Source organism: Pongo pygmaeus, chromosome 9 (assembly GCF_028885625.2).
Source record: "Pongo pygmaeus isolate AG05252 chromosome 9, NHGRI_mPonPyg2-v2.0_pri, whole genome shotgun sequence".
In the NCBI taxonomy this organism is placed as follows: domain Eukaryota; kingdom Metazoa; phylum Chordata; class Mammalia; order Primates; family Hominidae; genus Pongo; species Pongo pygmaeus.
In genome coordinates, this window is record NC_072382.2 from 113,918,749 (window position 1) to 113,934,164 (window position 15,416).

At 39.8% G+C, this 15,416-nt stretch overlaps 1 protein-coding gene and 2 pseudogenes across 2 annotated transcripts in view; all 3 read left to right on the forward strand.

Moving 5' to 3' along the window:
* Positions 1-12,512, forward strand: part of BCO2 (beta-carotene oxygenase 2) — a 42,840-nt gene extending 30,328 nt beyond the window's left edge. For both annotated transcript variants that reach the window (XM_054440279.2, XM_054440280.2), the window contains 4 exons: positions 8,106-8,243; positions 9,144-9,326; positions 10,596-10,706; positions 12,135-12,512. In XM_054440279.2, coding sequence (XP_054296254.2) covers positions 8,106-8,243; positions 9,144-9,326; positions 10,596-10,706; positions 12,135-12,248 — 546 coding nt within the window. In that variant the 3' untranslated portion in view covers positions 12,249-12,512. The remainder of the gene's footprint in view (positions 1-8,105; positions 8,244-9,143; positions 9,327-10,595; positions 10,707-12,134) is intronic.
* LOC129007581 (alpha-ketoglutarate dehydrogenase component 4-like) lies at positions 529-3,257 on the forward strand (annotated as a pseudogene).
* A 113-nt stretch (positions 12,513-12,625) lies between the features above and the next one.
* On the forward strand, positions 12,626-13,094 carry LOC129008267 (small ribosomal subunit protein eS12-like; annotated as a pseudogene).
* The last annotated feature ends 2,322 nt before the right edge of the window (positions 13,095-15,416 follow it).

Genomic DNA, 15,416 nt, shown 5'->3' on the forward strand with positions numbered 1-15,416 from the left:
TTAAAAACTTTTTTTGTAGAGACAGGGTCTTATTATGTTGCCAAGGCTGCCGTCAAACTGCTGGGCATGCATGATCCTCCTGCCTCAGCCTCCCAAGTAGCTGGGATTACAGGTGCATGGCACCACATTCAGCTAATATTTTTAAAACTTTTTTGTAGAGACAGGGGCCTTGTTATGTTGCCAAGGCTTTTCTTAAACTTCTGGGCTCACGTGATCCTCCTGCCTCAGCCTCCCAATGTGCTGGGATTACAAGTGTGAGCCACTACACCTGGCCTCTATTTTTGGAGAAATGACTGTTCAGGTCCCTTGCTCATTTTTTATTTTTTATTTTTTATTAATTAATTTATTTTTAACTTTTAATTAAAAAGTAAACTTTAATGTTGAAAATGCAAACTTGGGGAAGACAGAAAAGATCACACACAAGGCTGTCACTTCACACTTGGAAGGTTGCACAGCGGCCAGGCAGAGGCGCTCCTCACATCCCAGAGGGGTGGTAGCTGGGCAGAGGCGCTCCTCACATCCCAGACAATGCGGGGGCCAGGCAGAGGCGGTCCTCACTTCCCAGAATGGGCGGCAGCTGCGCAGAGGCGCTCCTCACTTGCCAGATGGTGGACGGCTGGGCAGAGGCGCTCCTGGGGCGGCAGGGGCGGCAGCTGGGCAGAGGCGCTCAGTTCCCAGACTGTGGGCGGCCGGGCAGAGGCTCTCCTCACTTCCCAGATGGGTGGGCGGCCGGGCAGAGGCGCTCCTCACTTCCCAGACGGGGCCGCGGCCGGCTTTTCGCATTTTTTAATTGGGTTATTTGTTTTTCTGCTATTGAGTTGTAAGAGTTCTTTATAAATTTTGAGGCCAGGTGTGGTGGCTCACGCCTGTAATCCCAGCACTTTGGGAGGCCGAGGTGGGAGGATTGCTCGAGCCCAGGAGTTCAAGATCAGCCTGGGCAAGATGGCAAGAACTCGTCTCTACAAAAAAATTTAAAAATATACAAATTTTGAGTATTAATTCCTTATTAGATATGTGGTTGCAATTTTTTTCCCCAGCCCATAGGTCGCCTTTTCGTTTTGTTGATTGTTTCCTTTGCTGTGCAGAAGCTTTTAAATTTGATGTCAACTTGTCAGTTTTTGCAAGGAAAACACCTGATACAATATTGCAACTATAGATCAATTTGGAGATAACTGACATCTTTACAATACTGAGTCTTCCAATCCATGAACATGGAATATCCCTCCATTTATTTGGGTCTTTTAAAATTTCTCTCAGTAAAGTTATAGTTTTCAGTATAAAGATATTACATTTCTTTTTGTGTGTTTTGAAATTATTGTAAATGGTATCTTTTAAGCTTTCATTTTCTGTTTGTTGCTCTTTATATAAATGCAATTGATTTTGTATATTATCTTCATTTCCAGAGATCTTGCTAAATTCACTTATTAGTTCAAATAGTTGATCCACAGATTATTTTGGATTTTCTATGTGCACAGTCATGTTACCTGAAAATAATGACATCTTTCTTTCTAATACTTAGGGCTTTATTTCTTTTTCTCGCCTTAGTGTAACAGCTAGGGCTTCGAGTTGAATAGAAGTGCAAGATAGTGAATAGAAGTTGAATAGGTAGTGTTGAAAAATTCATTATTAAATGTAAAATTGCTATAGGTATTTTTCTAGCTATCTTTATCAGATTATCTTAATAGTGCCTTTTAATGAATAAACATTCTTAACTTAATATGGCCCAGTATACAGTCTTTTCCTTTATGACTTATACATTGTACATCTTGTTTTAGACATCTTCTCATGGCAAGGTAATGAAAATATTATCCTATGTTATCTTCTAGAGAAGTCAAGTATCTGTATATGCATTATTCTGTTTCTGGACTCTATATTCTGTTCCATTGTTTCTACTTATGGTTATTTGTGCACTGCATTAAAAAAGTCTTAAGGTTTAGTATCAAGTTATCCTAATATTTTTCTTTTGAAGAGAGTGTCATGGCCATCCCTGGCCCTTCACGTTTTTGTATAAATTTTAGAATCAGCTGTCAGTTCCCCACACAAAAATATGGTCACATTTTAATTGTATTTGCACTGAACCAATATATCAATTTGAGAGAGGACTAACCTCTTTACACAATGTTGAGTCTTCCATACGTGAACACAATATATCTTTCCATTTATTTGAGACTTCCTTAATTTCTTTCAATGTTTATAGTTTTCTGGTTACAGGTTTTCTGCATATTTTGTTAGATTTATTCCTAGGGTTTTTTTTTACATTATTTTAAATGTTGTTTATTTTTTGCTTTCATTTTATGTTAGTGTTGCTACATAGCAATTTTTTTTTTTTGAGACAGGGTGATGGTCTCACTCTGTCACCAAGGCTGGAGTGCAGTGGTGTGATCTCAGCTCACTGCAACCTCTGCCTCCTGGGTTCAAACAATCCTCCCACCTCAGCTTCCTGAGTAGCTGGGACTACAGGCACGTGCCACGATTCCTGGCTAATTTTCATATTTTTTTGGTAGAGATGGGGTTTCACCATGTTGGCCAGGCTGGTCTTGAACTCCTGACCTCAAGTGATCCACCCACCTTGGCTTCCCAAAGTGCTGGGATTACAGGAATGAGTCACCGCACCTGGCCGGCAATTGATTTTTGTTTGTTGATTTTATATTCACTAATATAGTAATTACACCTACAAATTCTAATAATTATAGATTCTTTTAGATTTTTTACATCTGTAATATCATATGCAAGTAATGACAGTTCCTTTTCTAACTCTACATGTAAGCTCTTTATTGGCTTTTTTTTTTTTTTGTCTTATTTCACTGAATCTTCAGTACAATGTATATAAGTGATGATAATGGCATCCTTAACTTGTTCCCAATCTGAGAGGCAAAGCTTGCAGCATTTTACTGTTAAGCACGCTGTGTGCTGTAGATTAAAAAAACATAATAGAAACTGTCCCTTCTCGGGGGTCATGATGAGCAGCAAGATGCGTCTGCTAGCAGGGTCATTCAGGTAGTCAAGCCACATGCTCCATTAATAAGCTTCCCTGCTAGAAGAGACAATCCTAAACCCAATGTACCAGAAGCTTTGAGATCTGCAGGGTAACCATCTCACGATTCTGCAATTTCCCAGCATTCTAAGGGAAGTAAATTACTGGATTTGCGGATGTACCAGACACTGCAGAAGTAATGAAAACATTACCTCAGAGATATAGAAGTAAACTTGTGTCTCCAGAAGAAATTGAATTTGTCCATTGTGGAGATCCAGAATAATCACTGTGGCTGCTGTTTGTCATCAGACAAAAGAATTACCTTTACAGTAAAGGACTTCCAAAAAAAAAATAGACTGTTTTTTAGAGCAATTTTAGTTTTAAAGAAAAATCAAGCAGAAAGTATGGAGAGTTTCCATATTTCCCTCTCCAGGTAATGGTACATTTGTTACAACTGATGAATCAGTGTAGGAGTGTTACATTATTACTAACTAAAGTCCATACTTTACATGATGGTTAGATCTGTGTTGTACAGTTCTACGGGTTTTGAAAAATGCATAATGTCATGTATCTACCAATATCATATAGAATAGTTCACTGCCCTGAAAATCTCCCTGTGCTCCACCTGTTCTTCCCTTCCGCTTTCCTCCTCTCAGCCCCTGGCAACCACTGATCTTTTCACATTTCTGTAGTTTTGACTTTTCCAGAATGTCACATAGTTGGAATCATACAGTATGTAGACTTTTCAGACTGACTTTTTTCACTTAGCAATGTGCATTTAAGGTTCCTCTGTGTCTTTTGTGGCTTGAGAACTCATTTCTTTTTATCGCTGAAATATGTACCACAGTACCACAGTTGTGTATTCATTCATTTATTGAAGGACATATTGGTTGGTTCCAATTCTTGGCAATTATGAATAAAGCTGTTATAAATATTTGTTAGCAAGTTTTGTGTGGACATCTTTTTAAAAAGATACATTTTATTAGATTAGGAGAGTTCCCTTTTACTCCTAGTTTACTGAGATTTTTTGTCATGAATGGATGTTGGACTTTATCAACTGTTTTTTTTTCCGCACTATTGAGATAATCATATAACGTTTATCCTTTATTCTGCGAACGTGGTGAAGTACATTGACTGATTCTTTAAAAAATGTTCATAACAGCCATTGATTGATTTTTGAATGTTAAGCTACCCTTCCATTCCTGAAGTAAATCCCAATTGGTCGCATTGTATTTGCTTTTAAATATATTGCAGGATTTGCTATGTTACTATTTTGTTTAGAATTCTTTGTATCTATGTTCATGAATAAAATTGCCCTTTAATTTTTTTCTTTTCTATAATGTTCTTACTAGGTTTTGGTTTTGTGGTTTTTCTAGTCTCATACAATGAATTGGGAATTGTTCTCTTGTTTTCCTTCTCTCTGGATGATATTGTATAGGATTGACATTATTTCTTAAATTTTTGGAATAATTCAACAGTAAAGCCTTCTAGACTTTAAGTAAAATTTCCTTATAGGCAGACCTACAGTTCTAGAATATTGATTTGGTTCTCTTTTCCAATTTATAGTTCTCTACCACAATTCTCAGTTTAAAATAATTTCCTTAAACATATTTAGAATAGTTAAAGTCTGATAACTATTATCTGGGTCTTCTATGATTCTGTTTCTGTTATCTGTTGTTTATTTTGGTTTTTAATCATGTTGCCTTGTCTTTTCATGTGCTGGTTATTTTCTTTCATTTGCAGAATATTGTGTTTTAAAAATTGTGGAAATATTTTGAGACACAGGATGATGTTATTTTCCTCTAGAGAAGAATTTCACTTGCTTATATAATTTGAAGCAGGATTCAGTCCATGCAAGAGCTGGACTATTTCTTGTTTATTCTTATTCATAGGGTACAGACCTATGAGGTCCCAACCCAAAGGACTAGAGGTTTACTAGGCCTTCCTCTTCTTGGAAAATCATAAATTCAAACTTTTGTCACTCTAGCCCTCAAAACTATTGAAAAGCCCTTCTCTTTAAGGTTAAGGGACAAGCGAGTTGCTATGGCTATACCCTTATCAAAAAGTAGCGTGAAGGATCCTTGTGGTGATGAATCTGTTCTGTATCTTGAGTAGGGTGGTGGGTACATGAATTTACACATGATAAAATAGCATAGAACTAAATACACGCGCGCACACACACACACACAAATGAATGCATGTTAAACTAGAATAAGGTTGGTGGATTGTACCAATGTAAATTTCCCAGTTGTGATATTGCATTATAATTATGCAAGACATTCCCACTGGCAAAAGAGGATGACGAATATATGGGAAATCTCTGTATTATTTCTTTTTTTATGGTGTAAAAAGTATATATATATATAACATTAAATTTACCATTTTAACCATTTTAGGTGTGCAATTCAGTGGCATTAAGTAAATTCACAATGCTGTGCAACATCACCACTATCCATTTCCAGAACATTTTCATCATCTCAAACAGAAACTCTGTACCCATTAAACAATAATTCCCTGTTCCCCCCACCTCCAGTCCCTGGTAACCTCTATTCTACTTTCTGTTTCTATGAATTTGCCTATTTTAGGTACTTCATATAAGTGGGATCATACAATACTTGTCCTTTTGTGTCTGGCTTATTTCACTTAGCATAATGTTTTCAAAGTTCATCTATGTTGTAGCATGTATCAGAATTGCATTCCCTTTTAAGGTTAAATAATATTCGATTGTATACACACACACACACACAAACACACACACACACAATATTTGTTTATTCATCTGTTGATGGATACTTGGGTTGTTTCCATCTTTGGAGTATTATGAATAATGCTGCTATGAACATTGGCATACAAATATCCAAGTTCCTTTTTTTAGTTCTTTTAGGTATATATCTAGAAGTGGAATTGCTAGATCATGTAATTCTGTGTTTAACTTTTTGAGGAACCGACAAACTGTTTTTCTACAGTGGCCACCGCATTTTTCATTACCATCGGCAATGCACAAGAGTTCCAGTTCTTCACGTTTTTACCAACATTTTTTATTTTCTGGGTTTTAAAAAAATAATAACCATCCTAATGGGTGTGAAGTGATATCTCATTGTGGTTTTGATTTGCATTTTCCTAATGACTAATGATGTTGAGCATATGTTTAAGTAGTTAGGGGAAAACTTGCCCCAGTATCCAGTTGGTTTCTGTGGGTTTCCTTTTCATCCCAAACCTGGCCACTTTGTTCTTCACTGTCTTTTTAGCTCACCAATGCCTTCAGGCAGCTGTTTTAAACATTTTGTCCATAATTTCTAGTTGTTTTCAATGGGGTAGTTGATCCATATGATGTAATCTACCATTATTTGAAGTGTCTTTTGGTTTAGCTATGGTTTTGCAAGAGAAAACAATTGTAAATATAATTAAAAGTCATTTTTAAAAAGCTAGTAACTTCTGAAGCCATGGTGACCTTTTAGAAAAAGAAAAGCTAATAACTATGAATCTTAAGAATAGCACTAAATATTTACTCACTAAAAATATTTTTGCATGCTACGGAGATCATATAGACTAGGTAGATGGGAGGAAATGGTGCAGTTTGTTCTCCATCCTACAGTATTTCAGGAGAGGAAAATGGGCTTAAAGCACTTACTGTCAGGAAAAACACACTTACTTTATTTGGATCTCCTGCTTAAACATCATCTCTATGGAGAAGCTGTGTTGGGAGTTCCCAGGATCACCCCTAGGTTTGATAATTCATTAGGAGGATTCATAAGACTCAATATAGGTCAGGTGAGGTAGCTCACGCCTGTAATTCCAGCACTTTGGGAGCCCAAGGCAGGAGGACTGCTTGAGCCTAGGAGTTCGAGACAAGCCTGGGCAACATAGTGAGATCCCATCTTTATTAAAAATTTTTAAAAAGACTGTATATAGTCATACTCATGATTCATGATTACAGTAAAAGGATACAAAGCAAAATAAGCAAAAGGAAAAGGCGCATGAGATGAAATCTAGAGGAAACCAGGTACATGCTTCCAAGAGTCCTTTCCCAGTAGAGTCACAATGGACACGCTTAATTCCTCCAGGAACTAGTGACAACATATGTAAAATGTTGTCTGCCAAAGAAACCCACCCAAGCCTGCTTGTCCAGGGTTTTTATTGGGGATGAATCACATAAGCATAAAACCCCTACATAATGACCCTCAGTTACTGATGTTCCAGATCCTCAAGGGAATGGAGGTGTTCATTATAAAGCATATTGTTAGCATAAACTATCTGGACAAACTACTGCAGAGTCACTTAAGGAATGGCACATGCAAGAACACTCTTATCAGACAGAACATCCCAAGAGCTCAGTTCCCAGTAACCAGCCCAAGGTCAGTCATGAAAACAAGTCTTTCTTGAAATAGTGCAGGGTTTGAGCAACCCAGGCCTGCTAAGTTGATCCTTTTCCACACAGAGGTCTACCTGATCAAATCTAAAGAAGGAAAGCACCCCTTGTTACTCTCTAGTTTCTTACTCTTTGTTATATAATCATTTGTTAATTTGATGCTAATTAATAACACTTTTTTTTTTTTTTTTTTTTTTTTGAGATGGAGTTTCACTCTTGTTGCCCAGGCTGGAGTGCAATGGCATGATCTCGGCTCACCACAACCTCCACCTTCCAGGTTCAAGCGATTCTCCTGCCCCAGCCTCCCGAGTAGCTGGGATTAGAGGCATGCACCACCATGCCCAGCTAATTTTGTATTTTTAGTAGAGACAGGGTTTCTCCATGTTGGTCAGGCTGGTCTTGAACCCCAGACCTCAGGTGATCTGCCTGCCTTGGCCTCCCAAAGTGCTGGGATTACAGGAATGAGCCACCGCACCTGGCCACAAATATTTTCTAATTTTTAAATTCCTTTATTATCATTCCTCCACTAGAATATAAATTATATGAGGCCAAAGACTTTGCTTTATTCATGACTGTATCTCCAGTGTCTAAAACTGCTTGGGCTATAGTAGGTACTCAACAAATATTAAGTAGATGAATGAATGGAAATTATCATTTATTTAAATATTTAGGAATGCCAATGATGTTGACTGGATCTAAATTATTGGGACATACTGTTACCATATGAATGACAATTTTCATCTCTTTCTTCTTCCCAAACAGGTCTATAATTCAGCAGCCAAATCTTTCCCTCGAAGGTTTGTTTTGCCTTTAAATGTCAGTTTGAATGCCCCTGAGGGAGACAACCTGAGTCCATTGTCCTATACTTCAGCCAGTGCTGTGAAACAGGCTGATGGAACGGTATGCTATGAACAGACATTAGACTAAGACTTTGGACTTTAGTGATGTTACTTTATTTTTTAGCTGTTTTCCAAAATGTTTGGTACCCAATAACTTTTATAACATTCATCCGAGCAGGGTAAGGTCATGTAACATTGCTTGCACAAGAATTGCAGAAACAGTGGGAATGAACACAGTGTTTATCTATCCTTCCTGTGCTTTGAAACAGAGATATGGAACTGTCTAATGGTTGTGGAATGTCTATTCATTTGAGCTTGGCATTAGCAATCCTCACCTTTTATTTTTTATTTATTTTTATTTTTTGAGATGGAGTCTCGCTCTGGCGCCCAGACTGGAGTGCAGTGGTGCTGTCTCGGCTCACTGCAGCCTCTGCCTCCTGGGTTCAAGCAATTCTCCTGCCTCAGCCTCTCGAGTAGCTGGGATTACAGGCACCTGTCACCACACCCGGCTAATGTATTTGTATTTTTAGTTGAGATGGGGTTTTGCCGTGTTGGCCAGGCTGGTCTCGAACTCCTGACCTCAGGTAATCCGCCCACCTCAGCCTCCCAAAGTGCTGGGATTACAGGCTTGAGCCACCGCGTCCAGCTGCAATCCCCACCTTTTAGATAATATGTGCTTAGCACAGGCCTATCATTGTGTAGCTGTCAATGCCTTAGCTTTAGAAGAATAAAAAGCATATGTCCACCTCCTATATCATTTGACAGCTTATTAATAAAACTTGATAATCATTACGCATCCACACATATGATGGAAAGAGGAACAATATTAAAAAATGACATAGAACCTCAGTTCCCAAGCCCTGTCACAAACCTTTATAGGGTATGAGGCTCCTCACTGACCTACATAAGAGGAAAATAAGAATTAAGCAACCACTACAAATCCTTTCGAAATCTCTTTTAGATCTGGTGCTCTCATGAAAATCTACATCAGGAGGACCTAGAAAAGGAAGGAGGCATTGAATTTCCTCAGATCTACTATGATCAATTCAGTGGCAAAAAGTATCATTTCTTTTACGGCTGTGGCTTTCGGCATTTGGTGGGGGATTCTCTGATCAAGGTTGATGTGGTGAATAAGACACTGAAGGTGATGAAAAACTCTTTCCTTTTTGAACTTTTCAGAGACCTGTTCTTCCCTTTGAATTAGTTTGTTTTATTTAAAGTAGCTCTTAAGATTCTTCAGTATTTAAGCAGCTCAGCCATTTTCTTTTATTTGAGAACTATGAAATCATCTAAGTTAGGGGTATGTTCCTTCTAGGGAATCCAAATTGACCCCAGGCCCAGCAAAATAATTCTATGTTTGATCTTGATGTTATTTTGGGAGCAACTGTGGGGTTAGGGTTGTTGGGACACCTATATTTAAAGTTGATGGCAAATTATAGTTACACAAATTGTGTTTGATGGTGATGGAATCTGGGACTGCAAAGACTCCCTCTCTTTCTCCCATATTCAACTCAGTAAGCCTGATTCTTTTACTTTTGGAATATTCTATTGACAGCCTGTGTTAGTCTGTTCTGTGTTGTTATAAAGAAATCCCCGATGCTGGATAATTTATAAAGAAAAGTGGTTTAGGCTGGGTGTGGTGGCTCACACCTGTCATCTCTGCACTTTGGGAGGCCAAGGGGGATGGATCACAAGGTCAGGAGATCAACTCCTGGCCAACATGGTGAAACACTGTCTCTACTAAAAATACAAAAATTAGCTGGGTGTGGTGGCACATGCCTGTAATCCCAGCTAATCAGGAGGCTGAGCCAGGAGAATCATTTGAACCCAGGAGGTAGAAGTTGCAGTGAGCTGAAATTGCGCCACTGCACTCTAGCCTGGCGACAGTGTGAGACTCCGTCTCAAAAAAACAAAACAAAACAAAACAAAACAAAAACAAAAACAAAAAAAAAAAAAAAGAAAAGAGGCTTATTTGGCTCATAGTTCTGTGGGATGTACCAGCATGGTACCAGCATCTGCTCAGCTTCTGATGAGGCCTCAGAAAGCTTACAATCATGGCAGAAGGCAAAGAGGGAGCCTCATATCACATGGTGAGAGAGTAGGAGCAAGACAGAGAGGAGGAGGTGCCAGGCTCCTTTAAAACAACTACCTCTCAGACGAACTAATAGAGTGAGAGCTCACTTATCACCAAGGGGATGGTGCTAAGCTATTCATGAGGGACTAGCCCCCATCACCCAGCACTTCCCACTAGGCCCCACCTTCAGCACTGGGATCAGCACTTCAGCATGAGCTTTGGAGGGGACACACATCCAAACTATATCACAGCCAAATTCATGCTTGGAGTGACAAAAGCCATAGAAAGCTCCCTACTTACTACTTGCCTTTTATCGAATGCTTTTTTTGGGACTTGCAGGTTTGGAGAGAAGATGGCTTTTATCCCTCAGAACCTGTTTTTGTTCCAGCACCAGGAACCAATGAAGAAGATGGTGGGGTTATTCTTTCTGTGGTGATCACTCCCAACCAGGTAAATATATTTCCCTACCACCAGTCAGAAAGAAAAGTAGCACTGAGTCATCTGATAAATCAAGGATGCACACTCATCTTTCGATAGTTTACTTTGATTCCTTTTCCCTTCTCTTCCCCTCCTTACTATTTACATACCCTTTTATCTCAATCCATATTTTATTGTTTTAAAGTTCTGTTTGGCAGACCATAATAACAATTTGTATTTGCACAGGAATTTGTTATTTACGAACTACTTACACATATTTAGTTATCAAAACAACTTTGTGGGATACAATTTTATACATGTGGAATTTGTAAAGTAAAGAAGTTGAGGTAGACTTGCATCAGATCTCATAGTGGTAAAGCCAGTATTTAAATCCAAGTCTTTTGACTTCCAGTCTAATGTTTATACCATCATGTGTGCTGCCAATTTCAATGAACTGATCTCCAAGTCCAATGTCATCAGTCCTGGTCCAGTGTCCTAATAACACTATGCACTATCTGACTTCTTGTCTAGGGCAATCTTATGGCAAATAGGTTCACTTTGAGTATCAACTTTGATTAATTATTAGTGGCTGCCTGGGGTGCAGGGCTCTGAGGCCTTTTAAGGGTTCAGTAAGAAAGGCTGTGATCAATTAGCGATATCTGCCATGGGCTTTAGGAGGACTTTGTCCTCATGCCATGCACTTGCCATTCCTGGAATTAGATTTGGCAGATCTCAATCTGCCTTGCAATGCTGCCCTTTGAACAGCTCCAAAGTAACACAAAATGGAAGCATTTCTAACTTGGAAGAAAGAGTTTCTGTCTTTTAGAAGATTGGAAAGGCGCAAGCAAAAATATTAAACTCAAAGAAATTCTGTGAAGGTGATTGATAGAAACAACTTAATTTCTTTGCTGTAGGTATGAACTTCTTTAGCCATGATATCCTTTCCAGTCCAGTTCAGCAACTGAGGAAACAATATGTGAGTGTATAGGTGAGGTACTCTGCTAGGTTCTGGAGAGAGAGATGAAGATGTGTAAGACATGGTCTTGCTCTTTCTTTCTCTCTCTCTCTCTTTTTTTTTTTAAAGACAGGGTCTCGCTCCGTCACCCAGGTTGGAGTGCAGAGGCACAATCTCAGCCCACTGCAACCTCTGCCTCCTAGGCTCAAGCGATCCTCCTGCCTCAGCCTCTGAGTAGCTGGGACTACAGGTGTGCACCACCACACCTGGCTAATTTTTGTATTTTTTATAGAGATGGGGTTTTGCCATGTTACTGAGGCTGGTCTTCAACCATGATCTCAAGCAATCCACCCACCTTGGCCTCCCAAAGTGCTGGTATTACAGGTGTGAGCCACTGTGCCCGACCAATATGGTCTCTCCATGAGGAATTTTACAGCTTAGTGGAGGAGACAGGCACATTTTTGAAGAAAAAAAGATAATTTTCAATATTGTCTTTTCTTTTCTAGAATGAAAGCAATTTTCTCCTAGTTTTGGATGCCAAGAACTTTGAAGAGCTGGGCCGAGCAGAGGTACCTGTGCAGATGCCTTATGGGTTCCATGGTACCTTCATACCCATCTGATGGGACAACCACAAGGTCTGGAAACTAGGTTTAAAATAAGTGTGCACTTGGACATAAAGACTGGAGAAATAAACACTGAGGACTCCAAAAGGGGGGCAAGGAGGAAGACGGGCAGGGGTTAAAAAGCTACCTATTGTATACTATGTTCCCTATTTGGGTGATGGGTTCGCTAGAAGCCCAAACCTCAGCATCACACAATATACTCATGTAACAAGCCTGCACATGTACCCCAGAATCTAAAATAAGAATAAAAAGAAAAACAAAGAATGTACTCTATACAAAAGACAGAGCATAAAGGGCACCATACCTCCCAAACCAATGTCCCAAATAGACATTAAGTTTAAAAAATTCTGTTAAAAACAGAATTCACTATTTCCTTGCCACTGCCAAGTCACGCCATGGCAGTGGCTCAAGTGCATACGAGCTTCGGTTTTACCCTTAATACGCCATCATGGCCAATGGAGGCATTGCTGCTGGAGGTGTCATGGCCATTAACACTACTTTATAAGAGGTGCGGAAGACTGCCCTCACTCATGATGGCCTAGCATGTGCAATCTGTGAAGCTGCCAAAGCCTTAGACAAGCACCAAGCCCACCTTTGTCTGCCTGCACCCAACTGCAATGAGCCTACATATGTCAAGTTGGTGGAGGCCCATGGTGCTGAACACCAATTCACCCTAATTAAGGTTGATGACAACAAGAAACCAGGGGAATAGGTAGGCCTCTGTAAAACTGAGAGGGAAACCCCCGAAAAGTGGTTGGCTGCAGTTGTGCAGTAGTTAAGGACTAGGTCAAAGAATCTTAAGTCAAGGATGTCATTGAAGAGTATTTCAAATGTAATAAATGAACAAATAAAACTTTGGCACTCATGTTTCTTAAGAAAAAACACCACAAAGCAGAATTCATAATATAACTATGGTTATATGTATATATATTTTAGGGCTCTTCCTTGAAATAATTAAGAAAGTATTGATACAACCTTTTGAAGAGAGTTTTAAATTTCATTTATTGGATATATCTTCCTCTAGGTAATAATAAGAATACATGAAAGAAAAATTCATGTATTTTGGTCATTACTGCAAGAATTAAAGAGAGGAAAGAAACATGAAAGGTGGCTTGCCAGTTAAGACAGGTTTATTTTAGAAAAAACAAACCCGAGAGAGCCTTTTGGCTGTTAGGTTAGAGGCACACTGTTTTACAGACTAAGAGTTTTTAAGGATTCAGGGTGGGAGAGTTTATTAGAGGCTTGGACTGCTTCTGTGTTTCTTTGTTGTGTTTATTTGGGAGGGAGAGTTGTGTGTTTGTTCCCATACATATTTTTTTGCAGCTGCAGGCATACCCCCCAAAGTCTGCTTTTAGCTTCCCTATCTTAGTGCACCTGAAGGGAGAGGAATGTCCTTATTAAGGCCCACTGTTTCACTGGGGCGCATTATATGAAGGTGAAATTTGGCAGTTACCCAAGAGACTTTCCCCCTACTTCCCTCTGTGCCCATGCTGTTTTATTTGTATTTTACTGTCTGCTTTTTCTGTTTGCTTGTAGTTAGAAGAGAAGTGATTTCCTTGAAATGCATGAGGCTAGAAAGGGAGCTGGAAGTTAAAGTGGCGGTTTGTCCAAAATAAAGATGCTCCTGCTGTCAATTACCATCATCGGATAGGTGGATGACAGAGGTCCTAGGAGAAGAAACACAAATGATCATAGACAGTAGACTTTGAATATAAATCTGAAAAGCACCTTGTTCTTTCCATCACAGTCTGCCTGTTACCATTGGTCCTAAGGTACTCAGAAGACAGGAAGCTGGCTGTATCCTGCATGGAGGCTTCTTCTAAACTGTTTTTTTCTCTGCTGTCCACAGCAGATGCTACTGCAATTGCACAACCCTCCTATGGACCACCCACTACCCCCACCCCACCCTCAGCTCGGCTTTGGGAGCTTATTTTGAGGAACATCACTAAAATCAGGCATTTATTCTAATCTCTAGGGGTATAGTTCTCAGGGATGGATGACAAGCCAGTAGTGCTTCATTCAATTGGACAGCAGGTGGCACTATAGACCATATAATCTCCACATTTCTAAACCCTTCCTGTTCTTACCAACAGCCGTAGGCAGGCAAGGTCTGTCACTTAAATGACACTCTTGCCAACACCCCCAAAATCCCTTGTTCCCTTTTCCTTCAGTTACACTCCCTTCCCTCCGCTGAACTCCATTCCAGGACCAGTTAAACTGTTTATGCTCCTTCTGCATGGTGAATGCTCTGGAGAAGACCCCCAGACATACAATGTGGGGCACCTGTGAACTCATGGTTAGGCTCTCTGCACAGTCCTGGACTAACATAGTTTCCTGTCTAATTTTCCTTAAGAGTCACTTCAAACTTCACAGACCCTATCTTCTTTATTAATATGTTCCATACATGCAAATGCCACGCGTGGAGCTTTGCACTGTGGCAATAAAGTAAAAGGGCTGAGTTCCATGTCTGGGTTTGTGAGATGCAGAACACAGAAGCAGGTTTAGAATGGCAAGAAGCTGCCTAAACAGAACTAATACAGCAGATGCAGGAGCAAAGAGCCTCAGGTAACCATGAGAGTGTAAGTCCCCCAGTGTTTCCTTTCACACAAGTTCCTGAAAAGGCATTCATTGTACTTGCTCAGACAAAACATGGAGATTTGATTGATCTTCCTAGATCTGAAGGGTGAAGGAGGCTCTGGATGACCTCTGGCAAGTCCATAGATCTGTCGCATCTTTCCTCTGTTTATAAATCTCTATCTTAATACACAGGGAATGAAGTTCAGACATATGAAGGATAGCGGTATAATCATAAGATTTTGACCTAAGGATACCCGAATTCTGTCTTGGCTCTGCTCTGCTGTTTCTTGAAGGAGAAGACAAAAAAGGATCAGTGGCATGTTATAATCTAGGCACATATGCCTGGTAATCCAAGGGAGAAAGTTCTGGTAAAATTGAGTGAGCATATGACCAAGGCCAAAAGCATAGGCTGGGCCTCTTCCTCTCCCTAAGCCCAACTCTTACCACTAGCCAGTGTCCAAGGATTCAAGGAAAGGGAAGAAGTGGTGCACAATTGAGGGGAAAAGGAAGAGGCAAATGGGCAGGCTGGGTCCTCCACAGGAGGCAAGCAGTAGAAAAACCTATGAGCCAGCCAGCTAGGCCTCCTCG